General features: G+C 38.0%; 1 protein-coding gene across 5 annotated transcripts in view; it reads left to right on the top strand.

Annotated features, from left to right (window-relative positions):
• LOC124619339 (focal adhesion kinase 1) overlaps window positions 1-22,287 on the top strand; it is a 749,959-nt gene that overhangs the window by 677,627 nt on the left and 50,045 nt on the right. For 4 of the 5 annotated variants that reach the window (XM_047145654.1, XM_047145653.1, XM_047145652.1 and 1 more), the window contains one exon: window positions 6,970-7,307. In XM_047145654.1, the coding sequence (XP_047001610.1) occupies window positions 6,970-7,307 (338 nt within the window). The remainder of the gene's footprint in view (window positions 1-6,969; window positions 7,308-22,287) is intronic. The other variant, XM_047145656.1, reaches the window with a different exon arrangement.

Raw genomic sequence — 22,287 nt, 5'->3', positions numbered from 1 at the left:
TTGAAATTTCTGCCTGGAGTTTCCATTGTTTACAAATGAGAGTAATCAACAAAGGGGAAAAGATTCTCAATAGTGACAGAACATTACACACAAAATGTCACAGGATCTCCTGTCTATACCTCTGAACCATCACAGAATGCTGTATCATGATGAGGAACTCTGAAGGCCCACAAATATCAATTCCTATCCACACCATCAATCTTTTGCATCAGTAATGATGCTTTTCAGAATTAACCAGTTACTTTGTGTCCCACTCTCTCCAGCTGTATGTTGTTGTGTGTTACTCGAAATCACCATTTGTCAGAGAACAAACCACTTTCTCCATTCTCTTCCAAAATGTTTCCTCACATGATCTCTCTTTTTCATTACTACAGTCTTATTTTTGTTAATGTACTAATAAAAATGATTGAAGGCTGTTTGTGTTGATATTCTGCCTGTTGCTGCTGTTTACAATGATCACTGTGAGTGAGTTACTTTCTTTGTGTATGAGTAAAAGGGAAATAGTGGTCTGGATCTAGATGCTCCTGGGTGATCTTGCCCCAATTTTGTTTAGGCTAAAGCCTGGTCACAGAATTACACTTAGGGACAACCCAGTGACATGAGCTATCTCACTTGTTAACAAACCAGGGGCTCAGTATGCCACAAAATCTGATAAAGCACAGTACTTTTAATTGTTTCTACATGAACTCTGAGACAATGAACACTGATGTTTACTGGAGCTCCGGTACATGACAGATTCTCCAATTATGTGGTACAGAGCACACCGACATTCCATCATTGCATCTTCCTTGAGGGTTTGACATATTTTACTTTTAGTCTGTACCAGAAGTTCTACTTTGTCAGCCAGCTTGTGAGAAAATTATTGTATCATAATATTTCTCATGTAACACAGTTGCAGCCACAACCCCCAAGTGATTTGTAACCACTCTCACAAAATCAATGCCAACAGGTGTACTAGAAAATTGTCATTCATTTTGGCTTAATCTGCTCTCCTCAGGCACTTCTAAAATGGCCCCAGTTGAACATTTGCAGAAACACAGACATTCAGTTTCATTAAAGAGGACTATACTACTGTGATGTTCACTTTACACAAATGAGAGTGTGTCAGAGCTGTAAGCTCCCTTAACTGGCTGTGGTGCATTGTCGCCACAGTAGTGGCTGCTTCTGTCCCTCCTATAATGTGACTTGGAGGGCATTTTATATCTCCTGTTGTATCTCTTTTGGTGTTCTGCCTGTTTAGTGTAGCTCATAGTAATTTACTAACATGCACCGTTTGCCTTAACATCAACAAGAACTTTTATTTACATCAAAGAAAAAAAGACCACAAAGATATAATTCTTTTTAATGTGCCGTGACATTCTCCTCATCTTGGACAACATCCAGTGCTATAACCAGTTGGATTGGCATGGTAATCTCTTTTTATCCTAGGGTATGGAGGTTAACAGTCTGATAAAATCCATCTTGTGCCAGTTTTTAAGTTCTTTAGTCTCACCTTTTTCCGTATGTGTCATGGCAAGAAGGCTTCTGTTAGTTTCTGCTGGAGCCTGAATTCTTTTACTAAGTCGGTTGTCTTTGAGGGCTTGATGCCTCTCAGTAAACTAGTAAGTCGTCCCCCCCCCCCCCCCCCCCCCCTTCCTCATCAGGAATTGTGATGGCGTGAGTATTTTGTTATCACTCTCGGAGATAGATCTGAAGTTGAGTGCAACTTTGATGCTTACAAGAATAGTATAAAGTCTCTCCTCATCCAGACTGCTTCACCCAAGTTCTTCATGAACACATTGTTTTACTGCACCGTTGTTTTTCACCACCCTTCCACCAAGCTGTACATGGGACAGTCAAATTCTAGGTGCTAGGATCTGCTCTTACCCATTCTATGGCTATGAAGGAGTCAGTCTAAAGCATTTCATTCCCAGTGTCACTGTTGGTAGCATTGCAGTAACAATGTAACAAGTCTTGTTCCCAACAATGTAGCCAGCAATTTGAAACATGAGTTTGCTACTCTCATGACAGGTGCTTAACTGTTTTCATTGCACACCAGATGTGCAAAAGTGTTTCCATGTTCATCACAAGTGATATGCAAGCTGACACAATGTATGCAGTCAGAAGTATCACAAAAAATATGATCCACAAACCACTGTTCTATAAGGTGGAGATCCATCTGGGTATTGATATATTAGATAGATTTGGAAGTGGCAGAAGCCACATAAGCCATTTCGAGGCAAGCTGATGTGAGAGGATTTCTTCCCAATACAATCCTAGCAGCCAAGTGGCTTGTAATAAATTTTTCCAGTTATGGATACTGAGAAAACTAAACCCAGGGGAGTGTAGAAGCCTGAAATAGCTTATGACAAATTTGGTTTCATTTCTATCCTGTCTAATATTTTGTCTGTGATAGCCATTTGGGCTAAGGAAAATGATTCTTTGTTGTCTCTCATGATATACACTGTACTGTAGCATTCATATTTCTGTCTTATCCTTGGGCTATCTATATTTCGGTCAAGTGTGGTGAATTTGTCTCTCATTTTGACAGTGAAAGCTGTAGTTGTCACATCAGTGACAGCAGCCTGTAGTAGGCAGACACCAATCTATCATGTTCTTCAGTTCCATCTGCAGCATCCTTCGTGTACATGTTCTTATGTGTAAAGGCTGCAGCCATGGGGGAATTGTGACTTGTAAGTGGTTGCCAGTTGTCTGAGAGTGGCTGATAACAGGAAGAGGCTGCATGTAAGGCTAAAAGTAATACAGTTGAAGTGGTAAACAGTTGTCTAACTTGTCTGAATTGATTGTAAAATTTCATTGATGGGGACCTTATACCACAGGAATCTTATGGGATATTGATCAACTGAGTGAAGAGCAAGCAGAATGAATGCTTGAGTGATATCATACATAATGGTGAAACATTGTAGGTGGAATTGTAGAAGCACAGCCATTACTTTTGACAGAAGATTAGGATCAATTTAAAAAATGTCGTTAAGTGATGGAGCGCCTTCTTCATGAGCATATCCATCGAAAACAACTTGCCACTTTATAGTTTCTTGTCATTCTTTTTGACTGTGTGATGTGGCAGATAAAATATGTGTTTAAGAAGTTCTTGCTTCAATTTAGTATTGTTTGATATATTCTAACATCTGAGTATTGTAAGAATGCCTGAACTCGATATTTTTTAGCAGATGCCTTTGCAATGCAGCAAACTATCTTTCAGCATTTCAGAACTTGTTAGAAAGAACATATGTGGAATATGGTAGGTGAACTACCCATTGCCCATCTTGGATATGGTAAGGTGAATTAAACCTTTCCAAAATTGCAGAGTCTCTTGCTCTCATTGAAGATTGCTGTTCAGAGTTAATACCTATTGATTCTAAATCTCAGAAGCCCCTGTTGTCATCCATTGGCTCTTGTGTCATGGGGTTAACAAGGTTAAAGGCAATGTGGATTGCTGAAATGCCTGATTGATTTCCAGTAAGGATCCAGCTAAACTTCGAGATAGAGATCTTCATGTGGTGATGTGTCATGAACAGTTTGCCAGTACTGGTCGACTCCTGTAAGTAGATCAATGTCAATATTTGTCAATAGATTCAGCCAGTGGCCGGTTACATGCATGTTGCATAATTGTGGCATCTCATAGTGCAGATGTGTGGCTGCTGATGAATGTGAACTCTCAGTGGTGTTGATACCAAAGTCCTTGTTATTCCATATATTTCATAAATTCAGATGGATGGTTCTGTGAGATTCAGATGTGGTAACTGCAGACTCAAATGCATTGATTGTCAGGGCCAAAATGTCAACCATTTGTAAATTCAGAATGGCAGTCAAAGAAATTTTACTAGTGTCCAGAATACAATGCAAAAGTTTTTTCTCATCTGTGAGTACTTCAACATAATTGCTTGCTGTCTGCAGGAGTGTAAAGCTGGGACATCCTGTGTCTGCATTGCCCACTGAGCTAGAACTCATTTGTGCTCTAGAAGATCTTGATGTTTTGTGGCCACAAATAGAGTTGTGTTGGTTGTCTTGACAGAATGAGCAGAAAACATTGCTTTTCTTTGCACTATTTTAAAAGTATGGCCTTGCTTAACACAAAGGAAAAACTTATTACATGATTACAGTATCCTGAGATGCTCTCATATCTCTGGACCAGTTTGGCAATCCTGACAAGGAACTCTTTGAGTGTAAGGTCACAAAAGGCCAATGATGTTTACACAATTCGATACCCCATATATTATCTACAATGCAGTGACAATATTGGTTGCCAGTGACCACAGTGGTTTGGACTGGAGGTATCCAGAGGCAAGCACAGCATGAGCTACGGAGCATAGTTGAACTGTTTAGTTGACAAGTAACTCACAACAGTGCTACAGCACTAGTGGAGTTGATACAAAGCAGAGAAATGACAACCTTAAACAAACATTGCATTATATCTATGACAACAGTTGCTGAAGTTGACATTTCATCAGAAAGGAACCCAAGGAATTTTGCAGAGTGCGAAAGAAGTGACAGAAGACGTATTAGCATTTCTGAAAGATGAGCCATTGGAATGTGGTGCCATATATGCAAGACAGTGCAGACAATGTGCATGAGGGGTACAATGATGATGATACATGTTTAAAAAGTGAAAGTGATATTGAAACAGGTGTTGCACCATGTAGTTCATCATCCACATTGGACAGGGAGCCACAAATCCTGTTTCCAATGAAACATAGTAAAGGACAATTCAGTTCTTGTCCAAGGAGCAGGTACTAAACATAATTACATACATGGTAGATCATCCACAGCATTGTAAAAAAACCAATGAAGAACAGATATCAAATAAGTACACAGCAGCATGACCATGTAGTGCATAAGGAGAAATATGGATCTTCAAGGGAGGACAAGATGCACTTGTTACAAAAACTGGTGTTTCCGCATTTCAGGGGTGATTGATAGAACTTGTAGGAAGTGCATGATAGAGAGCTCTTACATTATTCACATCAGACTGTGTGCAACATAGATTACAGTGATGTCTAGGGAAGCAGTGGATGGTTGCTTAACTTCAAACAGTGCCATAGAATTGATAATGAAATTTCACACGAAGCATCAACTTGACGAAGCACAGCAAACTGCAGAGTCTGACTGTAAATTTTTGGATCAGATAGACAAACTTATCCCTTTATTTAGTAAGGAATTTGTTTTCATCTCCAGCCAATCTGGATTTAAAGATGAAATGCATATGTTAGTAACCCTGGGAATTAGAGGTACCAATAGAATTGTATCATGATATTAGCTAACATCAGTGCCTTAATGCATTTGTATATAATTATGCTGATTGTTAATCTGGGTGATAAATTGCCTCGAAAGTTATTTATTCTGCTGTGAGAAGTTGGAGCTGCTGCGCCCCTCTGATTCTTTTTTGTGTGCAAATCTCTAGCCCAGCACAAAGTCACAAGCTTTGGAAAAAAAGCTCAGGTGACTCCTGTATATAAGAAAGGTAAAAGAATGGACCCACAAAATTACAGACTAATATCCTGAATATTGGTTTGCTGCAGAATTTAGAACATATTCTGAGTTTGAATGTAATAAATTTCCTAGAGACCGAAATGCTTATGTCCACAAATTTAAAAAGCATAGCTCATGCAAAACTCGGCTTGCAGATTCCATGTTTCTAGATTTCCAGAAAGCATTGGATATGGTGCACCATTGCAGACTGTTAATGAAGGTACAAGCATATGGAGTAGGTTCTCAAGACTTTCCAAGTAATAGAACTCAGCATGTTGTCATCTATGGCAAGTTTTCATCAGAGACAAATCTATTGTCAGAAGTGCCTCAAGGAGGTGTGATAGAACTGCTGTTAGTTTCTATGTACATTAATGATGTGGCAGGCAGGGTGGGCAGCAATCTGTGATTATTTGCTGATGATGCTGTGGTGATCGGAAAGGTGTTGAAGTTGAGTGATGGGAGGAGGATACAAGATAACTTAGACAAAATTTGTAATTGGTATGATTAATGGCAGCTAACTCTAAATGGAGAAAAATGTAAGTTAATGCCGATGAGTAGGAAAAACAAACCCTTAATGCTTGCATACAGCATTAGTAATGCCCTGCTTATAGGATGCTAGTGTGACCTATTCTTGAGTACTGCTCGAGTGTTTGAGATCCGCACCAAGTTGGATTAAAGGAACACATCAAAGCAGTTCAGAAGCCAGCTGCTAGATTTGTTATCAGTAGATTCGAACAACATGCAAGTATTACAGAGATGCTTCGGGAACTCCAATGGTAATTCCTGGAGGGAAGCTGACATTCTTTACGAGGAACATTATTGAGAAAAATTAGAAAACTGGTGTTTGAAGCTGACTACAGAATGTTTTTACTGCCACCAATGTACATTTTGTATAAGAACCACAAAGATGAGATAATAGAAATTAGGGGTTATACAGAGGCATATAGGGAGTCATTTTGGCCTTGCTCTATCTGTGAGTGGAACAGGAAAGGAAATGACATGGTACTCTTCCTACACACACTGTATAGTGGCTTACAGAATACGTATGTAGGTTGAGTTGTAGACTATGATTGTGTTGTTGCTCCTTCGTATCAGCAAAGTCGGAAATGTAGCTTGCAGAAATTCTTCTGTGTGTCGACTGCAGTGATTCCTCCTGGATCTCAGCACCAGAATGTTCGATGTAGCTTCAAGTAAGTGAGTAAAACATGCTACTTGCTTTCACATCAACAAGAGTGTTTGTTTTTGTCAAAGATAGACAGAACACAGTGAGTCATACAGGGATGTTGTAATACATAATTCTGCTTAACATGCTACAACACTGCCTGTAATTTCTCCAAATGAAGACATTGTTTTCAGTTTTGGAATCATTGAGCTTTTGTGTACATTATGTACTGAGAAGTATCTGTCATGCTACAACTGTTTTGTCCTTAATGACCATTTTTGTATGGCATTATTATTCCAGTCTGAAAAGTCTACTTAATTTATGTGTGTTTATTACAGGCTCATCTGGATCTGATGACCCTCCACCTCCAAAGCCAGCTCGATTTCCCGTCCCGGGTGCTGCGAATCCCGCATCGGCAAATGCTGCTGCCGGGCCGACTACGTACATAGTGGCGCAGAACCCGGAGGTGCTGGTGCAATTGTTGCGCGAGAATGAAACCCGTGGGCTGTCGCCGGCGCAGTACAACACGCCGGCCTCGGTCTTCAACACACTAGCGGTAGACTTTGAGCCCGCTGCGAACTGCGGGGCTGGCCCCTCGGGCGTGCCCGATAATCCTGCTGATCAGTCAGTGCCGGCACCAGCGCCGGCAGAGCCGCCCTCCCCCAGCTCTGAACAGGTTCGCCCTCTGCCTTGGGCTGGGCTGTGGTGGTGTGCAGTCGCAGGTTCCTGAAAACAGCCTCTCCTTTCCCGACATCCGTATGTGTCACTAAAACTACCTGTCTTGTTCTCATCTACTGATGGTTCTGGTCAATATTCGAGCTATTAACAGCATGGGAAAAGTGTGTGATTTGTTTGTTATTCTGTAGCCTTTCAGAATACTAATAGTCATTGTGAGTGGATTAAACTGCACAGGAGATTGGTAAGAATAGTTATGATTGTGTAATTAAATTAAAACAGAACATCACATTTAAGATATGTGCTTTTCTCTAGCAAAATATAGCATTGCAAAAGGTTGGTTGGTTGGTTGGTTTGGGGAAGGAGACCAGACAGCGTGGTCATCGGTCTCATCGGATTAGGGAAGGATGGAGAAGGAAGTCGGCCGTGCCCTTTCAGAGGAACCATCCCGGCATTTGCCTGGAGTGATTTAGGGAAATCACGGAAAACCTAAATCAGGATGGCCGGACGCGGGATTGAACCGTCGTCCTTCCGAATGCGAGTCCAGTGTCTACCCACTGCGCCACCTCGCTCGGTTGCATTGCAAAAGTTACGGTAGCCAGTGACAGCTCTACATGTGGTTAACGTTTGAGTAAGGTTGATTTCTATGTAATTCTTACCATGTGAGCGATTTGAACATCACCCTTGGATCGAATCAAAGCAACTTTGGGTGTCAGAAAATTGACATTGGTGAACACAGCGCTGATGAGTCTCACTCCAATATCAATGGAGGATATTTCCACTCACTCCTTTCCAACCCTACTCTGTGTGTAGTGTAAATGAGTATTAAAAATGTAGCTATTTAGCTAGGAATAAAACACAACTTATTATTTTGTAAAAAATGCACAACTTCTCAAATAGAAATGAAAGCTGGATTTGTTGCTTGTAATTTGAAGAAGTAATACAGTAAAACTCTGTATTCATGGACCAACTTTTAAGAAAGCCCTTCTTTAAATTAACATTTATGTTGGTCCCATGGAACTGTTGTAGGATCAGTGTTGCTGCAACAAGTTTTTAACCACAAATTAAAACCCCATTTTGATAAAATTTGTGACTTGTCATAGTTTGCAACTTCTTTTTTGTTTTTGCAAATTGCAAATAAAGTAAGTGGCAATACTTTTTTGTTCAGTAGGGAGATCATAGTTTTTAGTTGATAGTGTTCACTGATAAGTTCATGGTTTTTAGTTACTCCATATCATCTTATACAATGACTGAATCAACAGCCCGCACACTAAAAGTTTTGATACACTTGAGAATGCGGCCAGCAAATGAAGACCACTTACCATTTAACAACTTTGTCAGTATACTGTGCAAGAAGGTAGAAACAAACTAATAGCATTTTAAAAAAGAATAAGTTTCCTGTGATTGTTTGGCAGTAATAAGTAACTTATAAGCCTTGCCTGCTAAGGCTAATTTATCATTATGCTAAGCTGTTTTCTAATTTCTAGCAAGTGATGAGTTTGTACTTGAAGACTACATATACCACCTAAAAATGTTCGAATTACGATTCTGGTTCACTCCTTCAGGGGTCCACATGTAAGGAAAAAATTTTTTAAAGGAATAAGCTGTTCGAATCACAAAAGCTCCATGTAAAAGGGGGTTTACTGTATTTTCATAAATATGTGAATGAACACTGGGCCAGTTTGTTTGCTTATGACTATTTGTCAGATCATCCAAGCCTTACAACTGTCAGCTGCAAAGCAATTACATTTTGAGGATGTTAGAACTGAAGCTTTTATAAAAGCATTTTTTTAAAATATACCAGAAGAGCAATTTTGCTGGTGATTTGAGAGCTCCCAGTGTAAGTGCTTCAAGTCTTAGAAATGAGTTAAATAATAAGTGTTCTAGGTGTATACTAACATATGACATTACCATGTTGTTGTGCAACACATTCAAGATACTGATACATACCTGACAAGTTTTCAGCAGAAATGTGGACTAAGTGTGAGGGTACTTCTTCAGATGAAAAACACTTTGGTTAAGTAGTGAACATACATGTTAGTCATAATAGAATACCAGGAAAATTTTTCATCCATTGATGCTACGTTAGAAGTGTACAAGAATATTCCAAAATGTTTGAAAAGGGAAAACTAATGAATGTGTGTCTGTATGAGGATGCATGTCATTTTATATGTACTATTTCATCTAATTTGCACTTGTTATTGACAAAGATTGTGGAAGGGAAGTACATCCCAGACTTGTACCTGCAAACAAACAAAAGAATTAATAATGTAACTGTATTTTTTGAGGTGATAATGAAATCTCTAACTACCCCTTGTGTTATCGCTCTTGTATTTATGCGTAAAAATTTCAGTCTTAGAGCACTTCCCATTTATGCTTTTCATAATTGATGATTGTCTGTCTTTCCTTTCACAGTTTGAACTTGTGTTTGATCACTCAGTGTTTCAGTTCATTGTGTGTGATAGAATAGCAACAGTATGTACTGTACACTATGAAACACTCTTCTAGAGTGGTGCAGGAACGACATTATGTTTTCTATTCCATGCCAGGCAGTAGTGGAGTTCCTTACTGTAATGACTACTATAGAAGAGCTATTGCTCAGAGGCACAGTTGCAAATTTTGATCCAATAATTATGAAAATAAAAGTGTCCCGTATATATGAGAGAGCTATAGATAACAGTCTTTTGTCTCTGACATGTTTATTCATGACTGAATCAATTACACCATTTTGTGAGGCCTCACAGATGCAGCTAAAGACATCCTCCTCACCCTCTTAAGTCACATTTAGGAGACAGCAGACTTCCTCAACCCCCTCCCTCCCCCTGTCCCCCTTTCAATCCCCTGAAACCAATGAAAGATCATTAATGTCCTTTGGGGAAATATGTTGGAGCATATGATGAACAACAGGCTTACCTGGTTTGTAAAGTTCAGACAGCTCTAAACACTTTCAATGTGAGCTGAGGAGACATCATTTTGACCTGGCCCTGTGCAAGCTGCTGTTTGAAAATGGTTTGCAATATTGTTTGGAGGTGTTCTCAGACAATTTTGCCAGCGGGTCCTCTGGGGACAATTTCCCTTTTATAGAGCCTTCCCTGTCACATCAGTATTTCAGAAACTGAGTTAAGAAAGTCATATTTTCTATATTTCTTTAATGCATCAGTTTCTGATGTACAAGGTGCATTTACATTCCTCCTGCACAAAAAATGTAGAATTATGTTCCAGGCATATGAAATTTGGTGTGATTTGATAGCTTTATTTATGGCACAAAGCTTATGTCAAAGTGCTCTGTACATTATGAGTATGTTTGTGAGAGAGTAAGTGGATTTGAGTACATTTCTATGGCAATATGGTTGCTATTTAAGATATTTTAAGCACATATAATATTTATAAGAGCACTGATAACTTCACTGTTGAGTACCCTACACAAACAAATTGACCAGCTATCCGTTGAAAGTAAGGATGAAATTTCCTCAGACTGCAATTAAAAGATGTTCAACATTTATTTATTTTTTTTGTTTTATTTTATTCATTTTTCATTCTAACATGATTATTTTTTAAGCTATTAGCCCCATCTTCACATGTACCTGTTCACACTAAAGAACTGCATCACACATTCCATTACTGTTGATTGAGCTAGATGGTTAGAAGCTAAAATCAAGTATGTTGTTCCCCTTTGTTTAGCCTGTAACCGTTTATGTAGCATAAAACATTATTTTATTTTATTTCTGTCTCTTTGAATAAAATGTTAACCTGTTCAATTATAAGGTCACATACACATGTGTTAATGGATGATGTTATTAGTGATCTGAACAAATAAAACTTCATATGGACATGTGGCCTATTCTGAACTATTTCTGAGACAGAGCACATTTAATATCATATTTGTAAGCTGTTCCTGAAAAACTCGGAAACTGCACCCTCCAGCAAAAATCTCTCTCAGTACAAAATTAAACTACATTAAACTTCCTACAGAAAAGGACCTAGTCATTTTTTTTCTCTAGAACCTGTAGTCTGTGTGAAGAGAGCACAAGAATATTGAGAATCTCACATGACATGCATGCGTTGCAGCTTAGGTAGGATTTTTAGGCCAGTGTGAGGTAGTTCCCCGACTTAATGGACCACTAGCTAATCTCACTACTGCAGTAGGTCAAGGAATTTGTAACACATAATATCAGTATTAATGCAACGTATTATGTATGCATTGGCTTATAATAATTCACTAATGTACACAGGTACAGCTGAAGATGGTGCTAGTAGCGTTGAAACTTGATCATTTTAAAAAGAAACTGAAAATCATTTAACTGGAGTCTGAGACAAATTCATCCTTACTTCCAACTTACGGTACTGTTACTCTGGCAACAATAGAAAGTTTAAATAGGCCAACTATTTCTTTTTTTTTTTTTAACATAAATGGGTTTCTAAAGGCATGTATTGTGAATCAATTATAAGCAAATTCAGACAGTTTATTATGATCACTAATAAGATTTGGATTCGTAGTTGTGGTGTTAGCAAATTTTTAATTTCTAAAATCCTTTCAATATCTTAGTTGATTAGTTATCTAGGACAGAAGCAGCAGTGCATCAGGTATCGTGCTTTGTGGAATTCAATAGTTTATCTCTCTCCCACCACCCCGTATACCCTCTTCTCTCATTCCAAATGGTAAGTTTAATTGTACTCCTTTGTTGTGTTGCAAAGACAGAACCCCTCTAATGTTTCTGAAGTGGCATTGGTAATATGTTATCCCAGTTTTCTAATGTTTCATTTTATGATGTACAGAAAGATCTTGCAATCCCAGAAATAAGCAAAAAAAATTACTATTGCAATTTTCTCACTCACTCAGAACTCAATTTTTGAGATGAAATACTGCTATCTGTGTAGAAAAGTCCAATGGGAAGGTGTACTGAGAAGTTACTACAAGTTGTTGTGAGTGTGTATTGCATTATAAAGTTCTTCCAAAAACCACTGATGAAACAGTGACAAGTGACAAGGATATAAAATTGGACATTACTCGCTTATCTGGCTATCAATAACTCGGGTTCAGACAATAACTAGGCAAAAACAAAACATTTATGTACAATGTGTAGTAACTCTCCAATGTTCAAAATCATACCGTATTTACTCGAATCTAAGCCGCACTTTTTTCCGGTTTTTGTAATCCAAAAAACCGCCTGCGGCTTAGAATCGAATGCAAAGTAAGCGGAAGTTCTGAAAAATGTTGGTAGGTGCTGGTACAACTAACTTCTGCCGTCGAATATATGTAACGCTACACAGGCATACATTGCAAGCACAAAGATAAATACTGGTGCCAAAATCTCTGCGTCAGTAAATAAATAAAAAAAAGGTGGAAGACGAGCTTTTTTTCTCCGCCACGATTTTCGACCACTGCATTTTCATACATTATCCAATGAAGTAAATACAAATGCCGTATTGTTCATCTTCGAATGTAGCAGCATTTCAAAGTACTATGAAAATCTGTCTGGCAAGACTGTTTGAGATGTTTGTCAATATGGCCAACTCCACGTTCCGAATTTTTTCCTACCTGTGAGAAGAGATGGTTGCTAATAGGAACTTTTATGAATTGTGAATCACATGCAGTATTCTCTTCACCATAAGAATAATACAAATATAAACATTTTGCCATGTATTCTTTCGTGTTTGCTGCTATCTCGTTTAAATCCTGTCTGCCTAATAAACTACGAAACTAGAGTGAGACAACAGCAAACGCGGAAGAATACACATATTATGTCATGTTGATATTTGTATTATTCTTATGCCTAATAGTGATACAGTCAGAAATGAAGCACGGCAATTGACTAGATTTTTAAATCTAAGATGACTCTAATTTCTGTGCAGAATGTATTGTACTAAAGAGGCGTCTGCAAAGATTTTCAAACGGAGAAAAATTTTCGCTAAACTCTCGTTCAGAACATCTTCTATCATAAGCAGTCTATTATTTGGTTCTTGTTGATCATTATCAAAGAAAACAGCAGTGTAAGTAACAACAAATAGCAGTCTCTTGCCATTGTCTCGCTAATGAGATGATTCCTCTCTCTCTTTTTAATTGTAAGTGGTGGTAGTGTGCACAAAAGCAAGCCATGCCACGAGCGACGACAGTCCATAAACACTCATTATCAGAATGCGACAAACAATGCATGACACAGTACAGTAATGCATTTTCAGCTCAGAGTGACGGAAACACCTATAACAAAGAGAACGGCACTTATCAGATCAAAGAAAAATAAGCAATCAGTTAAAACCAGATGAAGCATGTGAAAAAGGAAGGTTACCCGTAGAAATACGGGCGGAGCGCCTGACGCTTGGCAATGGCTACCTGGTAGAGCTTAACTGCTAAGCTTACAACTCGAACCAAACTATAATACTGTAGTTGTATCGTCATTGATTTGACCTAAATTGTTTCTCATATTACAATGGACCAACTTTGTTTTGATTTGGAGGTGCGGCCTAAAACTTTTCTGTCCCCTTGAATTTCGAGTCTCATTTTTCAGGTGCGGCTTAGATTCGAGTGCGGCTTAGATTCAAGTAAATACGGTAATTCTGTGTCTAATTGCCTAACAAAGCTTGAAAGGACACAGCATTTAAAAACTGCTCAAATAATATACATAGATCTGTATCCTGGGACTTGAGTTTTTTTCTTGTCTATGTAGCCACATAGTCTTTCCTGTTACTAGTTCTAGAATTATATGATACTATCTTATAACCTTCAAGATATATTTTCTAAATTTCTCATACATTTTGTTGATATCAGACAATGAATTAAAATTACAAAACATATTTATTCACACTAATAGATTACTTTACAAAGTGAAAACCTGTGTAGTGTAATGATACAAGAGTTTTGTTTTCCTGTGCATCATATGATCACAGCTCTTGGACTTAAAAGATACTCAGACCTTTGACATATGACATTATTTATTGACGTTTCAGAAATAAAAGATGAACTTTAGAAAGATACTGTGTTGCCAGTGAGCGAAAGGAAATGGATACCATAACAGTAAAATTATGAAATTTGTTTTGAGTGTTTTATAGAATGTCAGAAAAATATGGGAAATAATATTTCAGGTAAAGAAATTACAAAGATTGAGTGTAGTGACTACTAATCTCATACACTATTCAGAGTGAAAAAAAGAATTCCTTCAATCAAAGCGTAAGAACCAACTAAGGTGATGCAATAAACAGGTAATTGTGTATGAAATTGTAGCGATTGTTGAAGAAATAATTATGTCAGGTACAGGTGTTGAGATGCTAAACACTTCCTCTTTCATTTCCCTCTAATTTCTTCTTTTACTGTTAGTCTCATTCCTTGTGCCCCTTTGATATCAGGGACATAATGTTAATTGGAAAATGAGGTGACTAAAAGCAGGAATTACAAAATGAGCTCTTGAAAAAGCAAAGAAAGAAATGAAGAGTTAGCAGCTTAATATTTACAGTGTAGCAATAAATTTATAAAGCAGTGTCAAGTTTGAAGGTACTACACTCAAATATTAAATTGATTTCATTTCTCATTTTGGAGCATCAAACAACCCTACCACAACAAAAGCCAGCGTTTAATAACGATTGTGATGATGCTCACACTGCTAAATACTGCATTTTCGGGCAACAACAGTCATATTATGTAGCAGGTCTCATTAGAGCACAATTAATAGTCATTTCATGTAATAATCAAAAAACTAGGCACTCATCTTTTTGTATTTCCCACGCTGGTCTCGTCTTAAAATAATGGCTCAATCGTTGAAAACCTAGGTGGTTATGATTCCAAGCTCGGATGCAAAGAGGCCTAGGTTTTATTCTGCTGTATTCAAAAGTTTTGTAGATGCGCTGCACAAACCATTCTTGAAGATTACACTTTTGATGGACAATGGTGATGTAAAAAAATAATCAGCACTCCGAATTTAAGTTACCCTTCCTTTTAATTGCTTTTATTGCAATATCACGTAACACACAAACATCACTTCACAATACAAAACATACTTGAAAACATCTTCCTCACATTTTATAAGCCAACTACAATATGCATCTTTCCAACATGACATCCAAGACTTGACTTTTTCGAGGTCCGACTCTCTAACAACTCTCTAACAACTAACTAACTAATAATCGCTTATGCGCCCAAAAATCAGAGTTACAAGTATGTCAAAGATCATAGTGACAAAAGAAAGAATACACGAGAATAATATCATTGCAATATAAACATATCGATGTATCACAAATGAAATCAAATCTGAATGTTGTCTCAGAAATATGTCAACTACTTTGCAGAAACACAGTAGAATATTATTGGTATCGAGAGGTTCAGGTGAGCTGCCGTAATGGTTATGTAATTCAAGTACCATTACAAGCAGCAGCAAAAAATTTACAATATAGCAATAAATTTATAAAGCAGTGTCAAGTTTGAAGGTACTACACTCAAAAATTAAATTGATTTCATTTCTCATTTTGGAGCAGCAGCAGCAAAAAAAAAAAAAAAAAAAAAAAACCATGAATAGTTTCGTGTTCCATAAATTTTCTGATTTCTCCATGTCTTACCTTCTGACTTTAGCACTCCTCAGAAGATCTTAAACGATGTGGTTTGCCTACGAATGCCAAACATGTGGGTTTTTTTGTCAGCTGTTACCTTTTGTCGGATTTCAGTTTTCGTTGTTTAGGACAGTAGACATAACATGCTAAATGTGCTTTGATACCTGCCTATTATTGTAAGATTTGTAATATAATGTTTTTAATTGTATGAGTATTGTAAAAGGACAGATATTTAGCTACAATTATTTAAATTAAGGATAAAATCAAGCAATAGAAAATTAAGGATGGGACGTTGGCAGTATTATGAAAAGGATAGATTGCTGTTCACCATATAGAGGTCATGCTGAGTTGCAGACAGTCACAGCAAAAAGACTGCTGTACATGGAATTTCAGCCCAAAAGCCTTCTCTGTTGTAGAAAAAAACACACTCTTTCATGCAAGCACAACACACACACACACACACACACACACACACACACACACACACACACAGTCACTATGTCTCGCAACAGAGGCCAAACTGCAAGCAACTGCTGCTGATGTGAGAAGTAATCTTTCATGCCATGTCTCTACAGTTACGTACTACCTTGCACATTTCCACCATCTGGCCACAGAGGAACATTCCCTCATTACTCGGTACCCACCAGGACTGGAGCAACTGAACTGCATTCTTCACCAGGGTTTTGGCTCTCTCTCTCTCTCTCTCTCTCTCTGCCTTGAAATGAGGAATATCCTGCCCACTATCCTTCTCACCCCTTCGCCCTCGTCAGTGTTAATCTGTCATCCATTGAACCTACACAATATCCTTGTCCATCCCTATTCCACCCCTGCTCCCATCCCCTTGCCTCATGGATCATATCCCTGTAAGAGATCTACATTCAGAACCTGTCCCATACGTCCTCTCACCACCACCTGATCCAGTCCAGTCACCAGCATCACTTATCTCACCAAAGGCGGGACTACCTGAGAAAGCAGTCAAGTGATCTACAGCCTAAGTAGCAACCATTGTGCTGTGTCCTACAAGGGCATGGCAACCAACAAGCTTTCTGTCTCCATGAATGACCACTGGCAAAGTGTGACCAAGAGACAACTAGACCACCCAGTTGCTGAACATGCTGCCCAACACAATGTACTCCACTTCAGAGACTGCTTCAGAGTCTGTGCCATCTGGATCCTTCCTACCTACACCAGCGTTTGTGAATTGCGTAGGTGGGAACTCACACTGCGATACATCCTATGTTCCCATATCCCCTGGCCTCAACCTTTATTTGTCCCTGTCCTTCACCCACCTATTCCCTTCACGGCTCCCACTCCAGCACTACACAGCCTTCTAGTCCACCAATGAACCCACTAGTCACTTTCTTTTCCCCCCTCCTCTGCTTCTCTCCTTTTCTGCTCCTGTCCCCCCCCCCCCCCCCCCTTTCTGCTCCCCTTTCCCTGCCTCAAACCTCCAAACTAAACCTAGCTGTGCTGCTCTCTCCCCACCTCATTCCTGTATAGTCCCACAAGCAGCACTACACCCTCCCCACCCCTATCCTGCTATCTCCCCCCCCCCCCCCCCCTTAGCTTCCTCCTGAACACCACCACCCAAATTGCTTCTCCTGTCAGGTGCAGTTGCTCCCAGTCTGGCCTCTGTGGCCAGAGACAGTGGTCATGTGTGTGTGAGATGTTCTTTCAAGAACACATGTGTGTTGTCTACAGTAGAGAAGGTCTTTCAGCTGAAAACTCCATGTATAGCAGCCTTTTTGTGTGCCTGTCTGTGACTCAGCATCTCCTTTATGTGGTGAGTAGCAATATATCTTTTTCTTAAATTAAAAGTAGTTAATAATACACTGTTGTCTAGCTAATTCAGAAAGCCGCACGTAGCTACTGAAGAAAATGAAATAATTCTGTGTAAGAATTGTTTTGGGCAGAAAGTTTGTACTACAACAAAGTTAGCCAGCTTTCAGGCTTGCATCTCTGCTGGTGTTGCATTGATTGACATAGAAATTCTGTTAATTGTCTGGGATGAAATTGGTTATTGGATTGGTGGGTACTGTGTGGAACACTGTACTCAGATTGCACATTTGTAATTTGTAAAAAAGAGCTTGTGTAGTTTGCCTTTTATCAATACCACTTCCAGTGTAATCTAATACCCTACTGATCAGTAATTATTTCTTAGTTTGAAAGCATCATTTTGATTTACCACATAAATTAAAAGTAGCTAATTCAGAAAGCCACAATTAGTTGTTGAAGAAACTGAAATACGTAATTCACTGTAATTCTCATGTTTTACACTGGAGGACCAGGCTTGAAGCTGTTTGAGCTGCTCTGTCCTTCCACATTTCTTTGTGTTGTGTGTAGATATGCCATGGCTAGCTTCCTGCAAGACAGACATCTATTGACATATGTTTCAGAGATAAATTTTCAAATATGCAGAAGTGCTCATATACTGTATTTCGTCTGTGTGTGCTTACTTTAAAGATAAGTCAAACTGTTTTGAATATTAATCAGCGCTTTGTTATAATTATTTTACAATTTAATTAAATATTAAATTAAAATGTGTATTTCTCAAGAACACTGCCATGATATCTTTTTGTATTATTTGCTAACATAAGAATGAGCCAGGAAAGAAACCTAACAGCAGGATGACCAAAGAACTACTGTTTCCTTTCCTTTCCCTTTTTACCTCCTCGAGCTAGAAGTGACTGCAACACCACTACACTCCACGCCTGCCTGGTTTTAAGTATGCAGCATGGAGTGTTGCATTGAGGCCTGCGCATGTGAGTGCTGCTATGCCCACTGTTTGAATCTAGCAGGCAAGTACTGGCACACAGTTTTTACCTTGTTGTGATTCTGCATTTCTCAGCTAGATTTTACTTCAGCATCTATTTTCTTCTTCTATGACATTAATTTGGGCTATTTTACTTTACATCCAACAATTATTTTTGTGAAGCTGGAATCCCATTTTTTGTTGTTCATATCCATTTTGTATACAAATATGTGCTTTCCAGTAAGCTTCATTCAAATGCATATCACTTTGTCCCAGTGATTTAGACCCTTCTACTAGGATCTTCTTCAGGAGTCTTTTGGTGCTCCCAGTTGATTGAATAGTGTTGAAAATGTATTGTATCCACTTACAAAAGGAAGTATTTTTTCTGTGCTTAATCAGTTAACAACCAAAGTGGCACTTACTCATTTAGGAGAAGTTCAGCCAGTTTTGTATGACAGATGAGTATGTGGAGTAAGTTTGGTTCTGTTGTGCACTTTGATACTGAATTAGAACAGCTAAGGATGGGTATGTTGCTGTATTGTGTTTCGACAGTTATTCAGGAGAACATGTTTTTGTCTGCCTTCCTTGTTTAAATGACAATGAGTTCCTTTGTGGATGTTAAAGCTCTGTACTGAAGATGTAATAGTAACCAAGCTCTGAAAAATGTTCAGTGAACAAGCTGCAGGGTCTCGCTGGTATTTGTATCGTGGATGTGTCAATCCATGTTGGCAGTTTGTTACTAGATCAAGGCGGTTTAAATTTTGAAACACTTGTCTTGTAATGGTATTATGAGCAGAATGACATAGAAATTGTATAAAGTGCATATTTAAACCATCAACTGCTTCTATTTTAAACCCAAATATCTACTGGTTTCAGTCTTGGACCATCTTCATGGACAAGAGTTATAATGGTTGAAGCCACCATATTACATTAGTCATTACTTAAAATGTGTAGTGCATGCCATGAATGTCAGTATACAACACAGGACTTTTAGAAGCAAACATATGAATACTAAATGTTTTTCATGATAAAGGATGACAGCCAAAACAGTTGCAGGCTAAAAATTTATTAAAATTCTTGACCAAGGTTTCGGTATATATAAATATACCTTCATCAGAAGTAAAAATCTAAAATTACATAATGCAATGTACACAATTGTTTTATTAATCTTCATTGCATGATGTAATTTTAGATTTTTACTTCTGATGAAGGTATATTTATATATACCGAAACCTCGGTCAAGAATTTTAATAAATTTTTATCCTGCAACTGTTTTAGCTGTCATCCTTTATCGTGAAAAATTTCAACAGTTGCTGTCCCAGCCATGTTTAAAATCTTGGAATACTAAACGTATTAAAAATGTAATAGAAATTGCTACATTCAAAAAGTGCCACTCCTATCATATAGATTAGATTATGAGATAACCGAACAGTCTCTACGATGTGATACATAGTCCTCATTTTGTAGAAGACATGTCACTAGCTGGAAAAATTGACCTCTCTCTGTTTAAGCATGTCAGTTACCAATTTGAAATGGCATTGCATTCCAGTACATTATCAACATTTTGATGTATTTTGTGGGTAAACAGTTTCAACATGCATAAAGAATATTAATTAGGTCATCATCAAATGATTCATAGATGCTTTACTGCCAGCAATTAGGACATTGCCCAGGAGGCAAAGAATATTTGGACTCAGGGAGTCAGTTCTGCGTATCTCATTTAAGTGTCAGGAAGTCGTTTCTGAAAGTATTTGTATGGAGTGTAGCCATGTATGGAAGTGAAACGTGGATGATAAATAGTTTAGACAAGAAGAGAATAGAAGCTTTCGAAATGTGGTGCTACAGAAGAATGCTGAAGATTAGATGGGTAAATCACGTAACTAATGAGGATGTATTGAATAGAACTGGAGAGAAGAGAAATTTGTGGTACAACTTGTCTAGAAGAAGGGATCAGTTGGTAGGACATGTTCTGAAGCATCAAGGGATCACCAATTTAGTATTGGAGGGCAGTGTGGAAGGTAAAAATCATAGAGGGAGACCAAGAGATGAATACACTAAGCAGATTCAGAAAGATGTAGGTTGCAGTAGTTACTGGGAGATGAAGAAGCTTGCACAGGATAGAGTAGCATGGAGAGCTGCATCAAGCCAGTCTTAGGACTGAAGACAACAACAACAACAACAACAACAACAACATGAAAGAGCTCTTGACTTTGGCAGTGTATAGACAGCAGATAGTGTTCTGTGTAAGTTTGAAGTATTAGATAAAAGCAGCAACTGAGTAGTGGTATTTTTTTTATCATCAGTGTGGGTGATTGGCGCTAATCATAGTTTGTTGTCAGTGTACTATATAGAAGAAGCCTGTCGATGTGTAACTCAAGTCGTTCCACATCTCTGAAGGTTACTCCTTTGTCATGGAATTTATAGAAGGTGATTTGTGACATCAACTGATGAATGAAAAGAAACTGAATATGTTGTAGACAAAGTACATGTCCCCTCCTCCTCCCCTCAGGATTTTGCGGCAGTGTATGCCTGTGCGCTGCTTAATATTTTGTGAGGCTGAGAAGTGCAGGAATCATGAGTATTTATTGAAATTGCTTGATATAGCATTATTTTAAGCTCACAGTAAGTATCTGAAGCCTTCCCACTTGAAATGTAATCTCAGAAGGCAGTATTATGCACTTTTGCAGAGTATCAGCTTGGCATGATACTGAGTCTCACTGGTAGCATGGCATTGACTGAGCAGCATGTATATTTTAAATTTATTATTGTGTTTATATCAATTTTGTTTCATTTCCTCTTATAGTTATTTCTTAAGTTCAAATTTTTGCATGTTTTACAATATGAGTTTAAACTTTTTTCACTGTTACATGTGTTTTAGTTGTGTTCTTTGTTCGCATGTTGCCTGTTTGACATCTTTGTATTTTTTTAGTAGTGGAAAATATTTTAGTGGTTCTGAAATAGATCTATGTAATGTTGTGAGTTTAGTTTAGTTTTCAAAATTTCATGTGTCTAACATACATTTCCTCATAATAAACAAAGATGAACTGACAGTGTTGAAACAATTGTCAGTTCTGATAAGCCAAAAAATTTGAATTGTGTCATGTTGATTTAATTACAAAATGTGTGTTGCTGTGTTTGGTGTTGTGTTAGATGTTGAACTAATTGTTTTTCTCTCCCACGTAACCTAATGTGGCAATATTCTTGTCCAATGTGGCAAAATTATTGTTTTTATATGTTTAGATTGTAATGTGAAAGTTGTGCAGTTTAAATGTAGTTTTGTTTATTTCAGTACCTAACTAGGAGATATTGGGCCATTTAACATACTCTTTTCGATTTACAAGACACAATTGTATATTGCTACTATACAGAACAAAAGTTAAAAGTAAATGTAATGAGGTGTTGAATGCAGGATACTGAATACTATAGTTGGCTATTCAATTCTTTGGTGATGTAAACAGTGACCTGAATATTTTGTGGCTGACTGACTGAAGGTCTCCATGTATCAGTCTCAGACTATCAGTATTAGCTACAATTGTTGCTGATAATCAGTATGCAATGCTGTCACTCTTGCAGTTCAAACTAGTCTTTGAAAAAACTTCAGGAGTGTTATTAAGAAGTGATTGCAAGGAATAGTATTCAACAATAATGTTTGCAGTATAAACTTTTTTTATAGTTCTCTAATTTATAAAATGAT

The sequence above is a fragment of the Schistocerca americana genome, chromosome 6 (genome assembly GCF_021461395.2).
Source record: "Schistocerca americana isolate TAMUIC-IGC-003095 chromosome 6, iqSchAmer2.1, whole genome shotgun sequence".
Lineage (NCBI taxonomy): Eukaryota > Metazoa > Arthropoda > Insecta > Orthoptera > Acrididae > Schistocerca > Schistocerca americana.
The sequence above is the reverse complement of the archived record's forward strand: the minus strand, read 5'-3'. Positions and strand labels throughout refer to the sequence as shown.